Source organism: Tursiops truncatus, chromosome 7, assembly GCF_011762595.2.
Source record: "Tursiops truncatus isolate mTurTru1 chromosome 7, mTurTru1.mat.Y, whole genome shotgun sequence".
In the NCBI taxonomy this organism is placed as follows: domain Eukaryota; kingdom Metazoa; phylum Chordata; class Mammalia; order Artiodactyla; family Delphinidae; genus Tursiops; species Tursiops truncatus.
Window position 1 is genome coordinate 113,856,190 of NC_047040.1, and position 20,196 is coordinate 113,876,385.

The 20,196-nt window shown below is 55.4% G+C and overlaps 1 protein-coding gene across 1 annotated transcript in view; it reads left to right on the forward strand.

Moving 5' to 3' along the window:
* Positions 1 to 20,196, forward strand: part of SCTR (secretin receptor) — a 58,349-nt gene that overhangs the window by 12,649 nt on the left and 25,504 nt on the right. Inside the window, exons 3-4 of the mRNA XM_033860341.2 lie at positions 10,833 to 10,940; positions 15,365 to 15,468. Coding sequence (XP_033716232.2) covers positions 10,833 to 10,940; positions 15,365 to 15,468 — 212 coding nt within the window. The remainder of the gene's footprint in view (positions 1 to 10,832; positions 10,941 to 15,364; positions 15,469 to 20,196) is intronic.

Here is a 20,196-nt window from a genome sequence, read left to right on the forward strand (position 1 = left end):
CCTCGGTTTCAACGTCTGTTTTATGGGGTTGGTGTGAAATTGAAAGAATCCGTTCAAAAAATATTTAGCACTTCTTGTTGTGAGGTGAGAATGGTGAGCAAAAAGGAGCTTGGACTCCTCTCTTACGGCTTAGGAATGTGTTTTTGCACATGTGGCAGAGACTTGGTAAGCGAGCTTCATCAAATGGGGGTTGGTTTCTTAGACACCACAAAAGATCCAGAGCTGGTGCAGAGTTCCCAGGTGTCCAGATTCCTCCTGTCTTTCTGCTCAATGTGAGGCATTCGCCTCCTGGTCGTAAGGTGGCTGCAGCACTTCCAGGGAGGAGGGGGCAGTATTTTGGGGGAGAAGAGATGAAGGTCGTGAGTTCAGTTCTAGACACACGGAGTGGAGGCTCCAGAGGAGGCCCGGGCTGGGGAACACTTCTGTCTGGCTGGCAACTGAGGCTGAGGTTGCAGGAGGAGAGGGTGAGGGAAGGGGAGGAGGAGAGGGCCCAGGAGTGGCCTCGGGCCCCTGCATGAATCCATCAGGAGCAGCCGGGGACAGGAGGAAGATGGTGCCATGGGCGGCAGAGGCCCAGCAGTGCAGGTGCTGCGATGGGCTTCAGTGGAGTCACCCGTCCTCTGCATGAGGGACGGGGCAGGATGACAACTTCCTTCCATACGTTGAGCCTTTCCTTCCCCTCTGCTGGCTGTGGCAGGTTCTTCGGGGGAGCCAGACAGTAGTCTTATGGCTCACAGGGGCCCACCATTGAGCCACAGCCTCCTGACTTCCTGGGTCCTCCTGTCACCCCAGAAACTACAGCTGCCTGCATGTCCCCAAGGTGAACGCCAGAAATTCCCGTGACAGAGTGTGGGACTTGCATTCAGGCCTGAGGGATAAAGCCTAGAATGGCAAGCCACTAGGAGAGATGATGGTGAACTTTAGTTCACACTGAGAAGTTACAGACGGTTATTTTAAAAATAAGCACCTGAAGTGTTTAAATGTCCTATTGCTCCCCAGTGGCTGCAGGATGAGGTTCAGCTCCTCACTCCCTTGTCCACGCATCCATCCCAGACATTTCCACTTGGCTCAACCAAATTGCTTACAACTTCCTGACCGTGTACGTTTCTCTCATGCCTCTGCGCCTTTGCACATGCTGATCCCTCTGCTTCAACACCATTCCCTCTTTTCCACTCTGCCAACCACTCTCCTCTTTAGACTCCTCCAGGAACGATTTCTCCCCGTGCAACTGGCCACCCGGACTTCTGCAGGACCCTCTGTTTCTCGCCCTCCTGGCACCTCTGCACTGCATCGTAGGGATGTGTTTCCTGGATTGGGAGGGACTGTGTCACTTTCCTCTTTTTCCCCAGGGCAGGGCACAGGGCCTGCAAGACCTAGTAGTTGTGTGTTTGTTGATGACTTACTGGGTGAATGAGTGAGTGCAGACGTTTGACTGAGAGCAGGGAGAGAGGAGACTTGAAGGAGAGAGAGAGAGGTGAAGCAGAGCCTTTGCAGCAGAGGACATGGACGCCCCCGGCCTGCCCCGCTCGTCACAGACCAGCTGGGGTGAGAAGTGTAGCCACGTCACCCATGGGGAGTGCTCCCCAGAGCCTGACCTGGGGGCCCGTCACCCTGTGGAAGCCAACTTCACATTGCAGTTCCTGGGAGGCTGCGGATGTGCCCAGACCTGGAGCACCGACCTGGCGCAGGTCTAGCCATCTTCTGTCCCCAGAGGCTCCCATGGGGTCCTACTTGTGCATCCAGGGCTGAGAAGGCGCAGTGGGACTCCTGCCGGGTTCTGCCGTGAGCTCCCTGGGGAGACCTCGCTCTCCTCGTGTGCGATGGGGCTGTGCTGCACACGCAGTAATTGCAACTGTGTCTGGCCAGGCCGTGGCAGCTGGGTGAACGGGGCAAAGGCTCGGGCCGCTTGGATCTGTTTTGCATTTTGGCCTTCTGCAATTTTCATTTAGGAAAAGGGGTCTGTTGTTTTGAAAACCTGGTTTAAAAGCCCCTGAGGCAGAAGACTTCTGAGTCTTCTGAGGACCTGGACTCCTGGGAAAGTCTTCAGGCCTGTTCTGCTGTCAGGTTGAGAAAGCTGAGCCAGAAGACCCATCGTGGAGCTTAGAACCGACATGTGGCCGCGGGGGAAGATTTCTTCAAAGAATGAAGACAGGAGAAACAGCAAAGGCATGGAGCCCTTGGTCAGGCTCCGCCCCGCGGATCCCCATCAGGGCCAGGCTGCGGGGATGGGGGCCGGGGCTGAGGCCGCCTGGGGGGGATCCGGCCCCATAACCTCCACTCAGGAGCACGACTCCTGAAGTCCTGGGCACCTGGGCCCACAGGCCGTCCGTCCCCAGCAAGGATCTGTCTGGCGCCTGAGGCGGGGAGGGGCTGGCGGACTCTCTGTTGGGGGTGTAGGTTAATGGTTCAGCTGCCTGGTCTTCCCTGGGGAGGAGGTTAATGTTTGAACGCCAGAAGAGTCCCAGGAAACGAGCTGTCACCAAGCCCGGCACACTTATCACGAATAAAAAATTAACTCTTCAGCTATTCCGGGTTAGGTGGCCAAGGCCTTCGGAACATTTTGTGGGAACATTTCAGGGTCACCCTAATAGCTGCATGGCGTGCTCTACCCGGCTATTTATTGCTCTGTTTTCAGAAGCTGATACCCCCTCAGAGCTGGCCGGTTGAAGGGCTTTGCCTCTCCCTAAGGAAGAATGTTCCCAAGAGACAGTGCCGTGGCAGGAAGGATGTGGGCTTAGCAGTTTGGACAGACCTGGGCAGGTGTGCTGCTCTGTCACTTAGGGGCCGTGTGACCTTGGGCAAGACCCCGATCCTCTCTGGACCTTTGTGTCCTCGCCTTCAAAATGGGGACACAGCATCCCCTTTTCCTCTTGTCTCTGCCGGCTGGTTGCCCACTCCCAAAGAACATGGGCTGGCTCCTAGCGGGTGGCGGGAGGGCAGTGCTTTTTTATTGAGGTGAAATTCACAATATTAACCATCCTAGAGCAAACAACTCAGTGGCGTTTGGTGCATTCACAGTGCAACCACCACCACCTCTATGTAGCTCCAAAGCATTCTCATCACCCCAAAATGAAACCTGTACCCGTTGAGTAGTCCCTCCTCATCTCGCCCCCGCTCCGCCCCTGGCAACCATGCGTCCGCTCCCTGTCTCTATGCTTTTGCTGACTCTGGACATTTCATAACAAATGGAGCCACAGTCCGTGACCTTTGTGTCACCTCCTTGCACTAATGATTCCAAGGTTCATCCACGTGGTGGCGCTGCTATCCGTGTGTCTTACGCGCTGGCTTTTAATGCAGTTTCTCTAACAAACATTCCAGTCCTTTTCTGGCTTCTCCTGGCTCCTGAGGGCCACTGGCAGCCAGGCAACCTGGGACCTCCCTCCCCTGCCCAGAGCCCAGCTCTCTTCACCCTTTCCTTGGCACTACTGATCTGGGCTTGTTTTTCAGAAACAAGTAACTTACGTTCATGTAGCATTTTCGACATATTTTTTCAGTTCTTGAAACAACCTGTGCAGTAAGTACCGTTGTCATCCCCACTTCACAGACGAGGAAATTGAGGCTCTCAGAGGCACAGGATCCCCCAGAGCTGAACAGGCCTCTCAGCCCATATCTTTTGAGTGCAAATCCTGAGGATCCTCTATTTTACAATCCAGACTGAGCTGTGAGGGACTGATATTCTCACCCTCCCAAGAAAAGATTAGCATTTGGAAAGAAAAAAAAAAAAGAGGAAGAGAGAGACTGTTGACACCAGTTAATGTCTATGTAGTGTGAGAGGCGGTGTGAAAGGAGGCGTCTCAGCCAGGGAGGACGAGGAGGACTTTTCAGGCCCCAGATGCAGCTCCTGCCGTCGGGGGAGGGGAGGCTCGTTGTGCCGTCGGGGGAGGGGAGGCTTGGCGTGCCTTCGGGGAGGGGAGGCTCCGTGTGCCTTCGGGGAAGGGAGGAGAGGCGTCCGGGGCTCAGAGGCCACCTTGAGCAAGCCTCCCGCAGGCAAAAGAGCCAGCCTGCCTCAGGGAAGCGGCGCTCAGCCTCACGTTCAAAGGGTCCTTCGTCTCATCCCGTGCAGCCTCCTAACTGCATGACCCTCTCTGCTTGAACACTCTAGGTGGTGGGCACCCCACTACTCCCCAAGATAGTTCTGTGGAACGGTTTGTGCTTCTTGGCTTAAAGAGGAACACCCCCAGACTCGTTGCTGCCGCTCCTGTGCCATGCTTTGAAATGCCGTTGCCACCCTGGGCCTTCAGTTCCTCTAACCCACCCTGACCATGATGAAGCCAGGAAACAGGCTGTCGGTCCTGCCCATCTGGACGTGTTCCCGCAGCCGTTTCTCCTCTGGGCTTTCCCGCCATCTGGGGCGAATGGGCAGCAGTGCACTCATGCCTCTTTCTGGAACCTTCTGTGTGCCTGCTCATCACATCACCCCTTATCTCCCTAGTCTGAGGGGAAGTCTTGCTCTTTTTCTGTTTTCTCCTAAGCGTTTTGATTACACCAGAATTCCTCTTTATCCCCCTGCCCCAGGGACCTTTGGAAGCCCAAGTCAGGGAGAGCGTAAGTTTTCCTGCCCTCCTTGGAGACTGTGAACTAGTAATCTGAGGAGGAAGGACAGAAAAAAGGAAAAAAATAACCAGGAGGAAAAAAAGATCCACTGCAAACACAAATCATTAATTCCCACCAAAATCCTGGGGGACGTTACCATGCCCATTTTATAGATGAGGAAAGTGAGGCTCGTAGAGGTAAGTGGCGTGTCCAAGGCTCAGTCCGTCTCCACCACACTTCACTTCAACCGAGGATGCCATGCTGTGCCGTGGGCACCAGGCAGGCACCCCCCTGGCCCCTCCAGATGACATCTGTGGTCCCACGGTGTCTTTTCTTGTTTCCCTACTTAAACTTGCACACCCTTCCATCCCTTCCCCTCCAGCCAGGCAGTCAGTGTCGGCAGATGACCTCAGAGATGGTGGAGGGTTGTGGGGATGCCTTGGGCCCTGCTTGCCCTGCAGCAGCCAGTTTACGTTCATTCCAGCCCTGCCCTCCCAGAGGCGCTGAGCCCTCCCTAGTGGCTCTGTGTACAAAGCTCCCCTATCCCTTACCTCATGGGTCCCCCTCAACCCCGGCTCAGGCGCTGAGCTTTACTGCTCTGGGTCTAAAACTCCCAGCCCCCCACAGTGACCCGAGTTCTGTGCTTCGTCCCTTCTGAGCCAGAGCCCCAGGGGAGGCCAGACCAGGACGCCCCCTTCCCTTTCCTGTTCCACTTGTGCAGCCTTCCCCGCACTCAGAGCAGGAGCCTGTGGGGAGTGGGGTCAGGCCCTCCACTCACACCCTGGAGCCGCGGAAAAGGGGTCTCTGCAAGCATCCAGGGGGCCGCACAGACCCCTGCTCCCCCGGCCATAGTCCCTCCAGCCCGCTTGCACCATGCACCTTATGTACTGTGGTTTCCTTAATATTTTTTCCTTTAAATCAATTGGCTGACTTTTTTTCAGCACTCTGTACGTTAGCTCTTAGGCTTATTCATCATATCTGACTGCAGCTCTGGAATCTTCGACCAACCTCTCCGCCTTTCCCTGCAGCCCCAGCCCCTGGTAACCACCATTCTATTCTCTGCTTTTGTGAGTTTGACTTTTTTGGATTCCACATACCAGGGAGATGATAACAGTGTTTGTGTTTCTGTGTCTGGCTTACTTCACTGAGCATAACGTCCTCTGAGTTCGGCCGTGTTGTCACACATGGCAGGATTTCCTTTTTATTGTTTGTTTTTGGCTGTGCGGCGTGGCACGCACTATCTTAGTTCCCTGACCAGGGATCGAACCTATGCCCCCTGCAGTGCAGAGTCCTAGCCACTGGGCCACCAGGGAATCCCAGTAGGCTGAATAATATTTCACTGTACTTTTCCTTACCCATTCACCCTTTGATGGACACTTAGGCTGTCTCCATACTTTGTGGCAGACAACGCTGCAGTGCGTGTGGGGTGCAGATCGCTCCTGAGATAGTGACTTCATTTCCTTTGGGTGTGTGTCCAGGGGCGGCATTGCTGGGTCATATGGCAGCTCTAGTTTAATTTTTTGAGGAAGCACCATACCATTTTCCACGGTGGCTGCGCCAGCTTACATTCCCACCAACAGTGCATGAGGGTTCCCTTTTTTTTCAACTGACTTTTTTTTTTTAACTTAGCCTCATCCTAAACAGTAGTAACCCTCAAAGTCACAGCTGTGATGTGCTTGTTCTATAACCTTTTAATGCATGTTCAATTCTCTTTTTAAAAATGTATAGCTGTTTGGGGCTTCCCCGGTGGCGCAGTGGTTGAGAGTCGGCCTACCGATGCAGGGGACACGAGTTTGTGCCCCGGTCCGGGAGGATCCCACATGCCGCGGAGCGGCTGGGCCCGTGAGCCATGGCCGCTGAGCCTGCGCGTCCGGAGCCTGTGCTCCGCAACGGGAGAGGCCACAACAGTGAGAGGCCCGCGTACCGCAAAAAAAAAAAAAAAAAAAAAGTACAGCTGGTAAAATTAAAAGGGTTCAACCATGTACCAGCTAAAGGGGCACATCGCCACCATGCGCTCCTCACACGCTGGTCCCCTGGGTCTGCCAGCACCTGCCCTGCCCTGCCCTGCCCAGACAGCGAGGCCAAGGCTGGGAGAGTGTGGCCATGTCACAGGGCTTGGGACGTGAGAGATGGCATGTGGAGTCAGCATCCAGGCCTCCTACCGCCAGTGGTCAGCCTGGCGGTGGGATCTCAGCTCTACCAGTCCTGCTGTCACCCTGCGTGTCACTTTGCCTCTTGGGGCCTGGGTTCCTCGTCTCTGCCGTGGGACGGGAACCCTACTCGACCCCTGCGGTGCACAGCGCCTGCTGTGTGTCCAGCACAGGGCTGGACGGCCCTTTCCCAGCCTCTTCTCCCTACTTGGCTGATAGGAAGGGCATGGGTGTGAACCAGCTGTAGGGGGATCCCGCTTCCCTCCCAGTCCCCACCAGCCGCCCCCGCCCGGCCTTCTGCCAGCACAGGCCAGTGTCCCTGTGGGCCTGGCCTGACATGCCCCAGCTCAGGAAGCCCGCCAGACACCCTGGCCCCCTTCCCATCTGTCTGGCCAGCCGGACATGGGTCGTCCGGCCTCGTGGACTGGGGCCATGGACCAGTGCCCTGGCTGACCTGGCCAGCCTCAGCCCTGAAGCCACTTCTCCCAAAGTGAGGGAAGAGACTCCCATGTGTTTCCACAGTGGGGAAATGCCCCGTCTGCTCCCAGGACGTGTGCCTGAGCCGGTGGGGCTTCTTCAGAAGCAACAAGGCCGAGGGGTCCCCTCACCCTCCAGCCTCCAGGTGTGGGAGAACTCAGAGCGGAGGCAAACTGTGCTCGTCTGTCCGGGGCCCTCAGGACCGTGTCACTGTCCCAAGGGCATCCGGGGGCCAGGTGAGCCACGTCCATGGTGGAAATCTGGAGGACCGGCACCCAAAAGTGGCAGAACCCTGCCTGGGTGCCCTGGGGAGTTTCAGGAAGAGAGAAGGTCCAGCCCGCCCCGTTCGGGGTGCTCTGTGAGAGCTGGGGTGAAGCCTCAGGAATATCCAAGGGGGTCTCAAGTCCCACATTCCTTGAAGGATGCAGGCACCTGGTCCTTGGACCCCTGGATGCCTTCACTGTCCTTGTGGGAGCCCCATCCAGGCCCCGCCCTGTGTGCCCATGGCGGCTCTCCTCCATGGCCCTCCCCTCCTTGCCCAGGGCCACAGCCTCTCTGTCCCTCCCGGGGCTCTCCACCTCCAGAGCCCCCCAGACACCCTCCTCCAGGAAGCTGGGGCTGGTGCACTGGAGACAGGCAGGTGGGCGGAGCCTGGCTGGACGGTCACCTCCCAGCCTGTCCATTCCTGGCTGTGTGACTCCAGGAACCTGCCTCTCCCTGCTCTGCCGCTTCGTTTGTAAACCGAGGACAGAGCCGGGCGCCTGGCAGCACTGCTGTGCATTCAGTGAGCTGCTGTGTGTGAAGCACAGAGTGACTCCTGCTGGGACCAAAGCAGAGCTGGTGGCAGAGAACCGGAAGGCCAGGACCTTAGCGTGGGGTTCAGAAGTCAAGTGGGCATCACGGCGAAAGCCCATTTACAAGGGATGGGCGATGGGGAAGGGAAGGGGCCGGAGGCTGGGGCATTCATCCATTCCTTAGACGCTCGTGGACGCCTGTGCCTTGCCCAGCCCTTGCGGGCACAGGCGTCCAGCAGTCAGGAATCAGGTTCCTGCTCTCCGGACTGTCTGCCCGGGGTGGGGGGAGCCATCTGCACCCAGGCACCGGGAGGTGACGTCACTGTGACCTCCCTGGCCTCTCACCATCATCTTGGATGTGCTCCTGGGAGCCCAAGCCTGGTCTGAGCCCGGAAACAGGGGCCTTCGCTGTGGGGAGGTGCAGTGCGGAGATTCTCAAAGCAAAGCCTGATGACACATACAGCAGCGCCTGTAGGGAGGTCTTCACATGCAGATTCCTGGGGCTCAGGATGATTGAATTAGAATCTCCCAGGTGATTCTGACGTCCACTGCAGGATCAGAGCCTCTGAAGTGGGACAGATCACCAGGGGACTTTACATGGAGTGGACGAGGGTGTCAAGGAGGATATTGATGCTTTGAGCCTGGTTTTTATTCATGCCTGGAAAGAGACTCTTGCTCTTTACAAAAGCTGGGAATTAGCCGTCTGGGTAATCCAAGGGCCCCCTTCAAACCACACGCATCTGCCAGTCCCTGCAGCTAAAAATTGCCCTGCAATTCAGAGGACCCAGCCTGGCCTGCCCTCCCCATGCCAGGCTGAAACAGGAAAGGGCTTGGGGAGGAAGAAGACTGGGGAGGACGGCAGGAGGGAACTGTAATTCCCCTGCACCCACTGAGTGCTGGGCTTTCCATGTGACATTGATCTCCTCCTCCTCTGGACAACTTCAGGAGGAAGGCATCTGCTTCCCCGAAAAGAGCTGAGTGAGGAACCGGGCTCGGGCAGCGAGTGTGTGGTGAGGCAGATTGGAGCCCAGGTCTGTGGCCTCAGGAGTCTGGGTTCTCTCTCTGAAGGTTGGGGCTCTGGGTGAGTGTGGTCTGCTCTGTGCTCCCCAAACCAGATGTGGGGTGACTGCTGACCTCATGGGTGTCACCTCAGCTGTATTTCCGGTCTGCTCCAGACCTCCCCGGGTGATGCCCTCCCAGGTGGCATGGGCCCCCAGAAGCCTGTCACAGGAGCAAGTTCCCTGGCTTTGTTCCCCCGGGATCCAACTTTGGGAGAATTGGTGGGTGGTTATGTTAAATGATCATTTTTGTTGTTGTTGTTGTTTTTGTTTTTTGTTTTTTTTTTTGCGGTACGCGGGCCTCTCACTGTTGTGGCCTCTCTCGTTGCGGAGCACAGGCTCCGGACGCGCAGGCTCAGCGGCCATGGCTCACGGGCCCAGCCGCTCCGCGGCATGTGGGATCCTCCCGGACCGGGGCACGAACCCGTGTCCCCTGCATCGGCAGGCGGACTCTCAACCACTGCGCCACCAGGGAAGCCCTAAATGATCATTTTTAACAGAGTATAATCATAACTCACGGGCAAGTGCAAAATGAATACCTGCCAAACATTGTCCCTAAGTAATGAGAGAACCAGTAAGATGCTACCACTGGTTCACAGGAGAATTCAAAGTACTGTACGTATAAGGCGGTAAAATGACTTTACAAATAGATGCAAAACTGGCTGAAAACAATTCTGTAGAAATTGTAGATAACTGACAGTCATGCAAATGCAAAGGAAGAGATAGAAATGTGGATTCAAATGCCTTTGGACAGGACATCAGTTGTCTACAATTTATAGAGTTGCAAAATAGCTCAAGGACGTAAAAGGCCAGAATCAGGTAACCCAGAAGGCTGTGATTAGACAACGCCTAGTTTTGCCTTGAAGACACCTGATAGTCTTTTCACTTCAAAGCCTTTCAGTCACCAGAAGTGGGCCACAGATCTGGCTCTGAGCTTCCTAGCAGCCAAACAAGGCAAAAAGGAAACAGCCTCAAATTCAGTGTCTATAAGGACAGCTGTATACTAGTTGTTCACCGTAAGCCCAGCTTCGCGGTGCCTTGAGACCATGTTCTCCTTCAGGGGTGGGGCGGGGGCCTCGTCAAGGGAACCCAGTGCGGTGAAGGCAGCATCCTCAGTGACGTTCCTACCACAAATGCAGCGCTGCTTCCATAGCCAAGGCAGCGGTTCTCAAAGTGTGGTCCCAGACCAGTAACACCAGCCTCCCCTGGGAACTTGTTAAAAATGCAAATTCTCAGGCTCCACCAAGACTTTGGGGGTGGGGTCCCAGCCATCTGTGTTTTAACAAGCATTCTGGATAATTCTGGTACGAGCTGAAGTCTGAGAATCATGGGACAAAGTTCTCAACCCTGCCATCACGGTAGAATGACCCAGAAAGCTTTAACACCGCATCATGCCTGAGCGCCACGCAGCACCGATGAAATCCGGCTCCCTGGATGTAGGGCCTGGTTAGGCATGTTTTTAAAGCTCCCCGGTGGTTGTACTGTGCAGCCAGGCTGCAGGCTCACTGCCATGGAGTCAGAGGGTGCGAGCAGAGGCCAGGAGATGCTCCATCTTCTGCTCCGGAGGAGCCCAGCCCTGCCCTCGCGAGGCTTATGTGAGATGGCGTGTCCCTGTGTGTCTGCAGCACCGAGCACTCACCATGTAGATGCCGAGGCCACCGCCCCAAAGGTGACAGGGCCCGTTAGACGCCGCGGTTCCCGGTCCCGGGAGCGCAGCTAGTGGGGACGCCCAGGTGCGGGTGCTGGGGCCGGTGCCACAGTGCTGGGGAGGCCCTGCGTCCACGCTGCGACCCGTCTGACTCCGCTTCTCTCCTCGTCAGGCTGCCAGGGGCTGTGGGACAACACGAGCTGCTGGCCCTCCTCTGCGCTGGGACAGACGGTGGAAGTGGCCTGCCCGCGGTTCCTCTGGATGCTCGTGGGCAGAAACGGTAACCGCTCAGCCCAGGGGCCCAGCTGGGAGGCTGTGGGGCGGCCCTCTGGGTGGGCCTGGGCCTGGTGGCCTGAGGCCGAGGAGACTTCTCTGGGGACAAGGAGTGAGTAGAAGGGTGGGGGTGGTCCTCGCTGGGGATGGGAAGCCTTGACTGGGGAGGTGTGGTGTGGCCTCAGTTGTCAGGGCGCCAAGCAAGGGGGCCGGGGGCCACGTACTGGGGAAGTGGTGAAGGAGGCCAGGCCTGCTTCTCCCTGCCCAGTGCCCTCTTCAAGAGGCTCCCCTCCTCCCTTCCACGCTTCTGCCCCCTCAGCCCCCGGGGCCCTCGCTCCAGCCCTCGTGTCTGGCTCACACCGGGCCGAGGCTGGCCTTCCAGGACACTTACTTCCTCTGTGCCCTCTCTGCCGGGCCCTGCTGGTGAACTCTGCCCTCCCTGGAAGATTCTGGCAAAGCTGCAGTTTATAAGGGTTCCCTTAATTTCAGGCAAGGGAGTGAGGATGTTGTCTCGGGGGACACGCAGGGACGAACACTGGCTAAAGCCCTGTCACGCGCCAGGCATGTTTAGAGACGTGAGCTCGTTCAGTCATCACAAAGCCCCTGCAAACCACAGACCTTTTCCCTGCGCTTGACCCAGTTCAGGAGTAAAAGTAACAGCGTCGAAGAGGGCTTTAGCCCTTGGCCTCAGGTTCACGGCTGGGAGGTGGAGAGGCGGGGACTGCCGTTTCTCCTCTCTGCCACACGGTGTCGCTGTGGGGCTGCAGGACCCGCCACCCGCCCGTCGGCACGGAGGCGCTGCCCCTTGGCTGCGCTGCCTGGCGGCCGGGGCTGGGTGGGGGGACCATCTCAGCCTGTGTCCCACTGTGCTCATGCCCAGCAGCAGGTGCAGGGCATCGGCCAGCCCAGGAGCGTAGGTCGGGTCGGGACAGTCCAGCCTCAGTTACCGAGAACCATCCTCCCGTGGAGACACCTCGGGTCGGGAGTCCGGGGGAAGGCTTCTTGGTGGTGTTCCAAGGGTTCCAGGGCTCCCTAGCCAAAGCAAGGAAGGAGCACCCAGTGAGGACAAGCTGGCGCTCCAGACCCTTCCTTTTGAAAGAAGAGAGAAACAGAATAAGTTAATTCTTTCTCAGGGCACCCGCTACATGGGCCCAGACGGAATGAGTGTCTGTGTGACTGGGGAAACTGCAGGCTGGACTCTGCCTCCAGATATTTGTCTGTCTGTGCCAGGGCCTAGAATGTTCTATCTAGGGTGCATTCCTTTGATGCTTAAAAGGGCGCTGGTCTTCCAGAGTTCCTTATTAAAAAGCACACTTGCCGAGTGGGGTCAGGCCTTGGCGTTTTTTCCCTTCGACCTTGGTGGGGATGGGAGCCTTATAGCAGCAGAGATTCCTAACCTGACAAGGGTCCTGGGGGCTTTTGAGAATCAGATAAAAGCTTTGGCCTGGCTCTTCCCCAGACTGCACACACATATACGTATATGTGAACAGAAATGCTGACTGTAGTTTCAGGGGCCCTTGAGGTGTTCATTGACCTGAACTTGGGGCAGAATCCCTTACCTATTAGGAATTAAACCCAGGGGAAGTGGGTGGGAGGAAGGGGCTACAGAGGGAGCCCACCCCTTGTCTCCTCTGCAGTTCTACTAAGAGCCCTGTCAGCAGAAGGCACTGCCTTGTTTACTGCTCTGGGCGCCTGGCCTGGATCACACGCAGCAGCATCTTGGGAATCCTGTGGGGTCTGTGGAGAGAGGCCCCTGGACAGGCAGCCTGGCCTCTAGGGACACGCTGTCTGATAACTGCTTTTGGATTCCAGGCAGTGTGTGTGCTTTTAATTCAGCCTTCTCATCCAGCCAGTGTACCTTTGACCACCGTTCTTTCCTCTCTGACAGCCTAGCTTGTTTGATATAATTATAGAAACCTTCCACCCATCTCCTAAATTCCAAGACTCCAAGCCCCACCGTCCTGGTCCTTTTTTTTTTTTTCCAGTACACGGCCTCTCACTGTTGTGGCCTCTCCCGTTGCGGAGCACAGGCTCCGGACGCGCAGTCTCAACGGCCATGGCTCACGGGCCCAGCCGCTCCGTGGCATGTGGGATCTTCCCGGACCGGGGCACGAACCCGTGTCCCCTGCATCGGCGGGCGCACTCTCAACCACTGCACCAACTGGTCCATTTTAGAAAGGCCAAGAGCAGAAGGGAAGTAGCCCTGTGGCTCCCACTCTGTCTGGCACCAGCCTGAGTGACATCCGTGTGCTGTCGTGTTTCCTGACGCGTCCTGCAGTGTGGGTGATTATTCCCATTTGGCACAGAGAAATGATGCACCTAAGGGTACACAGCAACAAAGAGCCAGTGCTGGGTTTCGAACTCAGATCTAGCTGGTTCTAAACCAGTGCTCCAGGTCTCATGAGCCGTCCTAGACCTGGCACGCCTAGAGCCCGAAGGCCACGGTCTCCTGCTAGAGCTGCCCCTGGGACCTCAGGGAGAGGGCCAGGCAGGAGGGCGGTACAGTGATGGGCCACATCCTGGCTGCGTACTGTTGCCCAGTTTTGGGCCTTGGTTTTCTCGTCTGTGAGATAGGTCAGCGGCACCGCCCTCAGTGGGGCGCTGTGAGGATGAGATCAGGATCAGTACATTAGCCTAGCGGCTGGTTCTAGAAATGCCCACCATATTTCTCCAGCTCAGTGGAACCCTGAGAGCCAGTGGCCCTGTCAGAGAGGAACACACCAGGCCCAGCTGGGGTGGCTGGGGGCCCTGGACAGGATACTGATTAGAGCAAAAGGAGCAGCAGGGCCCCTCTGTACAGGGTCAGCTCCCTGCACCCCTGCAGCCTCCACAGCAGCCAGACCCGGGGACCGGAACACGGCCCTCCTCGGCAGCCCGGAGAGGAGGGTGCAGCCGGGCCGGTTAGGGCAGGGAGGGCAGCCCCCGCTGCTGTCCCAGACTTCCTTCTTGGCCGACAGCTCCTCTACCCCAGTCTTTGGGCTCCTGTTCTGAGAGCTCCTCGTGGGCAAGCTCTTCCCTCTCCTCTTGTAGAAGTGCTTGGAGCAGGCTCTTCATCCCCCCTCATCTGCTTGTCTAGCCAGCCAGCCAGCCTGCAAATGTCTGATGAGCAAGCGCTCTGGGCAGGCCCGGGGGAGCCTTCGGAACAGTCGTCTGCCAGGGAGGCAGGGGGGCCGTTGTCACCTCTGTGTGGGCGCAGGCTGCAGCCTTGTGCTGGAGGGGTGGGGCGGTGAGCCCGGGACAGGGAGGGAGGGCTGCGGCTACCTTGTGATTTGTAATGCAGAGATACGCAGAGGTGTGGCCTGGTGTTGTGGTTAAAGAGCTAATCATTCCATCCTCAGGGGTGGCTGCCTGGAGGGCTAGCTCTGCTGGTTTTCAGATGCTGGGGAGCAGGGTGTGAAGTTAGATGTAAAGTAGAACTTGTTAGTGCAGAAGTAGGACCAGGAGCCTGAGGAAGGTCCGCTGTGGGCGGGGCTGGGTCCTCACCAGCCAGGCAGATTCTCTGGGGGACCCACCCTTAGATGGCTGCAGGGCCTGCGAGCAGGAAGGCCAGGAGTAAGAAAGGGCATTAGGACAAAGCCTGTGGCCAGGAGTGTAGGCCTGAGCCCCGGGCTTCACATCCCAGGGCCCCCATTTATGTGGTGTGATCTTGCGCAAGTTATTTAACCATGGGGTGCCTCAGTTTCCCCAGCTGTAAAATGGGTGTAGTATTTACATGTTACAGTACATTTTACTGTAAAAGTAACAGTGCTGGCCTCCTAGCCCTGTTAGGATTAAATGAGTTAATACCCATCACACGCTTAGAACAGTGCCCAGCTCGTAGCAGTGACCGTGTATTGTTACAATAGAGCACGAAATTTTATAATTGAATAAACACACAGCCGTTAGTGTGAGATCAACATTGTTTGATTCAAGGTGTGTAACCTGCTCTTCTTAAGCACTGCATCCAGCCTCTCTCCTCGTAGGAGACACTGCAGTGCCTCCCAGCTTGAAGGTTCTCCGGGGGCACCCAGGGAATCGAGTGGTGACGCTGGAAGTTCTGCTGGGCCTGGGCCTGGGGCATGTGTCAGTCGTCTCCCTCACTGTGGAGCTCGGTGCCTGGCACAGTGGCCGTGAGGTGGGGGCCGGAGGGGTATCGGTGCAGGGCCGGCCAGCTTTGCAGGTCGACGTATCCGGGAGCCGCGGGTCTGTTCCACGCTCGCACATCTGCTCTAGGCCATCTGCCTGCGCACCTTTCCCACTACTTTTCCTGACTGACTCTTACTAAGGCTCCCAGGGCCAGCTGGGCCAATTGCAGCTGCCCGTGTGGTTCAGAGAAAGGGACAGGGTGACGGAAGGAAGCTCCAGCTGCCCCTCAGACGTGGCGAGGGCACCCGGAGAGCCGGCCTTGGGTCCGGTCCCCACTGCTCACTGCAGGCTGCTTGGCCTCCACAGGTTCCATATTTCGAAACTGCACGCAGGGCGGCTGGTCAGAGACCTTCCCCAGGCCTGACCTGGCCTGTGGGGTCCACGTGAACGACTCCTCCAACGAGAAGAGGGTAAGCCTGCCAACACCTCCCTGCGGGGCAGAGGTGGCTGGGGAGCAGAGAGTGAAGCTGGCTCAGGGTGAGGTTGGGGACCCCGGGCTGCCCCTGTCAGCCCCACACCCCCTTGCTCCCCTGGGCTGGAAGGGCCCACTTCCCCGCCCTGGTCCACCAGCCCAGAGGTGATGGTCCTGAGGAGCATGGCACAGTGAGAGTTGCCACGTGCCATCGGGATGCTGGCGTGAAACCCAAAGAGCAGAGACTGGGGCTAAACGCTTGGGGCCCGGTGGTGAGTCTGAACCTGCCTGTGACCTTGGGGGTTGGGAAGGATGTAACTTGTCTGTGCCTCAGTTTCTTCATCAGGGAAATGGGGTTAGTAATGGTCCTGACCTCACAGGCTCGTGAACCTGTGGAAGTGCAGGCAAGGGTGCCTGGCGCAGTGCCAGCTCCCAAATGTCCCTTCTCAGAGGAGCTTCGGGCTCCAGAGGCAGGAGAGCCCGGCGGCGGGCAGGCCTGGTTTGAGACAGGGTGCTGGTGCGGTGGCTCCCTGAAGGGGCCGTCTGGTTCAGAGCCCTTCCCAAAGGAGACTGAGTGGGGCCTGACGTGGAGGATGGAGTTTCTACTCTGCCAGGTCTTATCATCCAGTCAGGGAAGACACATGAGGTCTTCAGATCCGATGGGAGTAATTTAATAAGGATATCTGTGGTCTTGGAGGGCCAGTGGATGGGCTCTGACCTCTGTAGATTACCCTTTCTGTCACTGACCTATATGAAGACAGGAGGCTTACGTGTATCACGTTTGTAAAATCCGTAAGATTAAGAGGGATCATTTGTATAATGGGTGGCAGGACGGAGGTTCGAAAGTGACAGAAATTTCCAACTGGCTTCGTAAGAAGCTAATGTGGCTCACGTAGCTAGGGATGTGGAGAACGGGCATCAGGACCCTTTCATGAGCAGTACCCCAGAGCCACCCAGGACCAGGTTCTTTCTGTCTCTCCTCTTGCTAGCCTGGTGGTTTATCCCAAGGCTGGCTCTCTTCCTGTTGTCAGATGACTGCCATTGGTGACTATAACCGCAGACTCCCCAGGCCTGCCTGTCCAGAAGGAGGGACAGCCTTACTTTTCTTGCTAACAGCAAGAAAGTTTCTCAGCCAGGCCACCAGCAAGCCTGTCCTGACATCTCACTGGCCCAACGTAACTTGAGCCTGTCCACCTCCAGACCATCCCTGGCAGAGGGCTGGGACACGTGCTTGGCTTGGACCAGCAGTTCTCAAACTTTTTGGCCTCGGGATCCTTTTACACCCTTGGGAGTTATTGAGGGCCCTAAAGAGCTTTTGGTTTTGTGAGTTATGTATATGAAAGCCACATATAAGAACTGTTGGTTTAGACTAATCAGCTGGGTGGGAACGGAGCCCAGGGCCTTAACCATGTTATTCACGGCCGGGTTGAAACTGTAAAATGCCAGAAGAAGGAGCAGAGATTTAACAAAGATAAATGCGGGCTTCCCTGATGGCTCAGGGGTTAAGAATCCGCCTGCCAATGCAGGGGACACGGGTTCGAGCCCTGGTCCGGGAAGATCCCACATGCCACGGAGCAACGAAGCCCATCACCACAACTACTGAGCCTGTGCTCTAGAGGCCGTGAGCCACAACTATGGAGCCCGCATGCCACAACCACTGAAACCTGTGCACCTAGAGCCCGTGCTCCACAACAAGAGAAGCCATCGCAGTGAGAAGTCCACACACCGCAACCAAGGGTAGCCCCCGCTCACCACAACCAGAGAAAGCCAGCATGCAGCAACGAAGACCCAACAGAGCCAAAAATAAATAAATTAATTAAAACAAAGATAAATGCAAAGTTCTGGACTTAACTCAGAAAATTAGTTGTCTAAAATAGTAAAAAGATGACCTACCGTGGCTTCAGCTCACATAAAAAAAAAAAAATCCCTAAGACTGGTGGAAGGGTTTCCAGACCATGTGATTCACTGGTCCTTAAATGTCAGTCCACAGACAAGCACAGACTTTGTCTTTTTTTTTTTCTTTTTGGCTGTGTTGGGTCTTTGTTGCTGCACGTGGGCTTTCTCTAGTTGCAGCGAGTGGGGGCTACTCTTTGTTGCGGTGAGCGGTCTTCTCATTGCGGTGGCTTCTCTTATTGCAGAGCACGGGCTCTAGGCGCTCTGGCTTCAGTAGTTGTGGCTCGCGGGCTCTAGAACGTAGGCTCAGTAGTTGTGGTGCACGGGCTTAGCTGCTCCACGGCACGTGGGATCTTCCCGGACCAGGGCTCGAACCCGTGTCCCCTGCATTGGCAGGCGGGTTCTTAACCACTGCACCACCAGGGAAATCCAGGGCTTGTGGGATCTTAGATCCCTGACCAGGGATTGAACCCAGGCCCTTGGCAGTGAAAGTGTGGAGTCCTAACCACTGGAATACCAGAGAATTCCCACAAACTTTTTCTTTTATTCTGAGAATTGGATCATCCTTTCTTAGTGTTGAAATGTCTTTTTCTCTTTTAATCAAATGATGGTGAAAGTATATATTTGTTGGTTGTCTTTTTGCAACTTCCTGACTTGGCACACACCAGTTGCCAACAGTGGACTCAGATCAGCAGAAAGACCAGGCAAAGCTGCCACTTGGGTAAAAAAAATGGAGTTTGCTTACCCAGAGCAGAGGTTAGAAAACTAGGACCCTTGGGCCAAATCCAGCCCACCATCTGCTTTTGCAAATAAAGATTTATTGACACACAGCCACACCCATTTGCACCGAAAGGGCAGAGTTGAATAGTTGCAAAAGAGACCAAATAGTACCCAAAGCCTAAAATGTTTTCTGTCTGTCCCTTTATGGAAAACATCTGCTGTCCCCTGATGTAGAGGATAGAGAAGGAGGGGACCCAGTCGAGACACACAGCAGAGAGATGGGCAGCTTGATCCAGGACAGGCAGCAGCCCTCTGGGGGGCAGGGGGTGCACAGCTGCAGAGGTTGAGGCCTGGGGCACTGTGGTCACATCTGGCTTCCTGGGAACAGGGCTCTTTTGGGGTCAGATCTTACAGACAAAGGCAGAGCAGGCCAGAGCATCCTGAGGGTACCCCGGTAGACAATAACCCAGCCACAGGACAGCACGGGATGCTCAGCCAGGACCCTGCACGCCTGTCACCCCATGCCTCCTCACGCTGCCATAGGCTAACCCGATGTGCTCCTGACCCGGGGCTGCAGATCCAGGCGTCCCCGGGGTGAGGCCGACGCCCTCAGCTGTGGGGCACATCCCACACGTGATGACATCCTAGGCTGACACATTGGTCCTCCGATTTTTTGACATTTCACTGCTCTTTGACGTCCCTACATCTAGGAGCCATTCATCCAATGCAACTTACTGCCGTTGTGGCTCCCCGCTTGTTGCTGAGAGGTGGCTTCTGGCTTCTGGAATTGCAGTCGCCTCAGTGCAGAAGCACAGGGTCACATGGCAGTCAGCCCGTCAAAGGTTCCCTCTGCTGCCAGGAAACTTTCGGTCGGTCTGAGTCCCGTCGACTTTGTGCTTACTCCCCTACCCCTGGGGCTCACAATTAAGTCTCAGGCGTTTTGGTACTCAGCTTCCCTAAGCTTGTTTGTTTCCTTTAGGGTGCAGTGTAGCCAGTTCAGATGACAGTCACCTTCCTCCGGAAATGCTCCGCTTTACTAATGCTCCTCTTAAAATAACATACCCAGAACTGGACCAAACACTCCAGACATTCCAACGTGGCCTGCTTCACAGCACTCCATTAATGTAACTGAGAAGAGACCTAATAGTCCAAGCAGCTACCTCATACCCATACCTCACACCGGCAGTGTCAGACTGCTGACTCAGACTGAATGGTGGTTGGGGGGGTAGAGGGTGGAGATGGGGAAGAATCAACACGTGCTGAGTGTCTTCCAAGTGCCAGGCACTGTCTAGATACGCTACCTGATACCCTGTTTGTTCTTCCAAAATCCCTGCACGGTAGATATTATCCCCATTTTGCAGATGAGGAATCTGAGGCTCAGAGAAGTTAAGTAATTTGCCCAGGGTCACACAGCTGTTGAGTAGTAGCAGTCCTGGGTTTGGAACCCTTGTCTCTTGACTCTGAAGCCTGTGCATGTTCTCTCTGCATACACTTCTTTAATGCCATGGAGCTTGGGCCACTCAAACCTCAAAGTCATTTTCATATGAACAGCTGTCAGGTTTCCCCAATAGTATTCTTGTGCCTGTGGTTCTTTGTTTTTTATTACCCTTTTCTTCTGGTTATAAGATAGTACTTACCCACTGAAGAAAAATGAAAAGTACAGAAAAAAATACAAATGAAAATAACGACTCTATCCACAAGTTTATACTCCAAAGTTAACCACTAATAATGTCTAACACACCTCCTCACAGTCTTGTTTCTGTGTGTGTATGAGACTGAACCACATGAGATGGCCAATATGCAGTCTTTTTCGATGTACAGAAAAGGACAGTTTCATACAATTCAACCTAACACTTTTTTTTACATAAAGCAGAAATCACACTGTACATGTAAAGTTTGTATTCTACCTTTTCAGTTAACATTACATTATGTCCTGACATCTTTTAAAACTCTTGGTAAGCACACTTTTTTAATGTAGTCTAACCTTTGGATTTAAAAGAATTTAGTTAACTATTCTTCTGTTGTTGGACATTTGCATGTTTTTTCATCAAAAATGGTCCTGTGATAAACATCTTTATATATGAATATGCTTTTATATTTCTGATAATTCTTA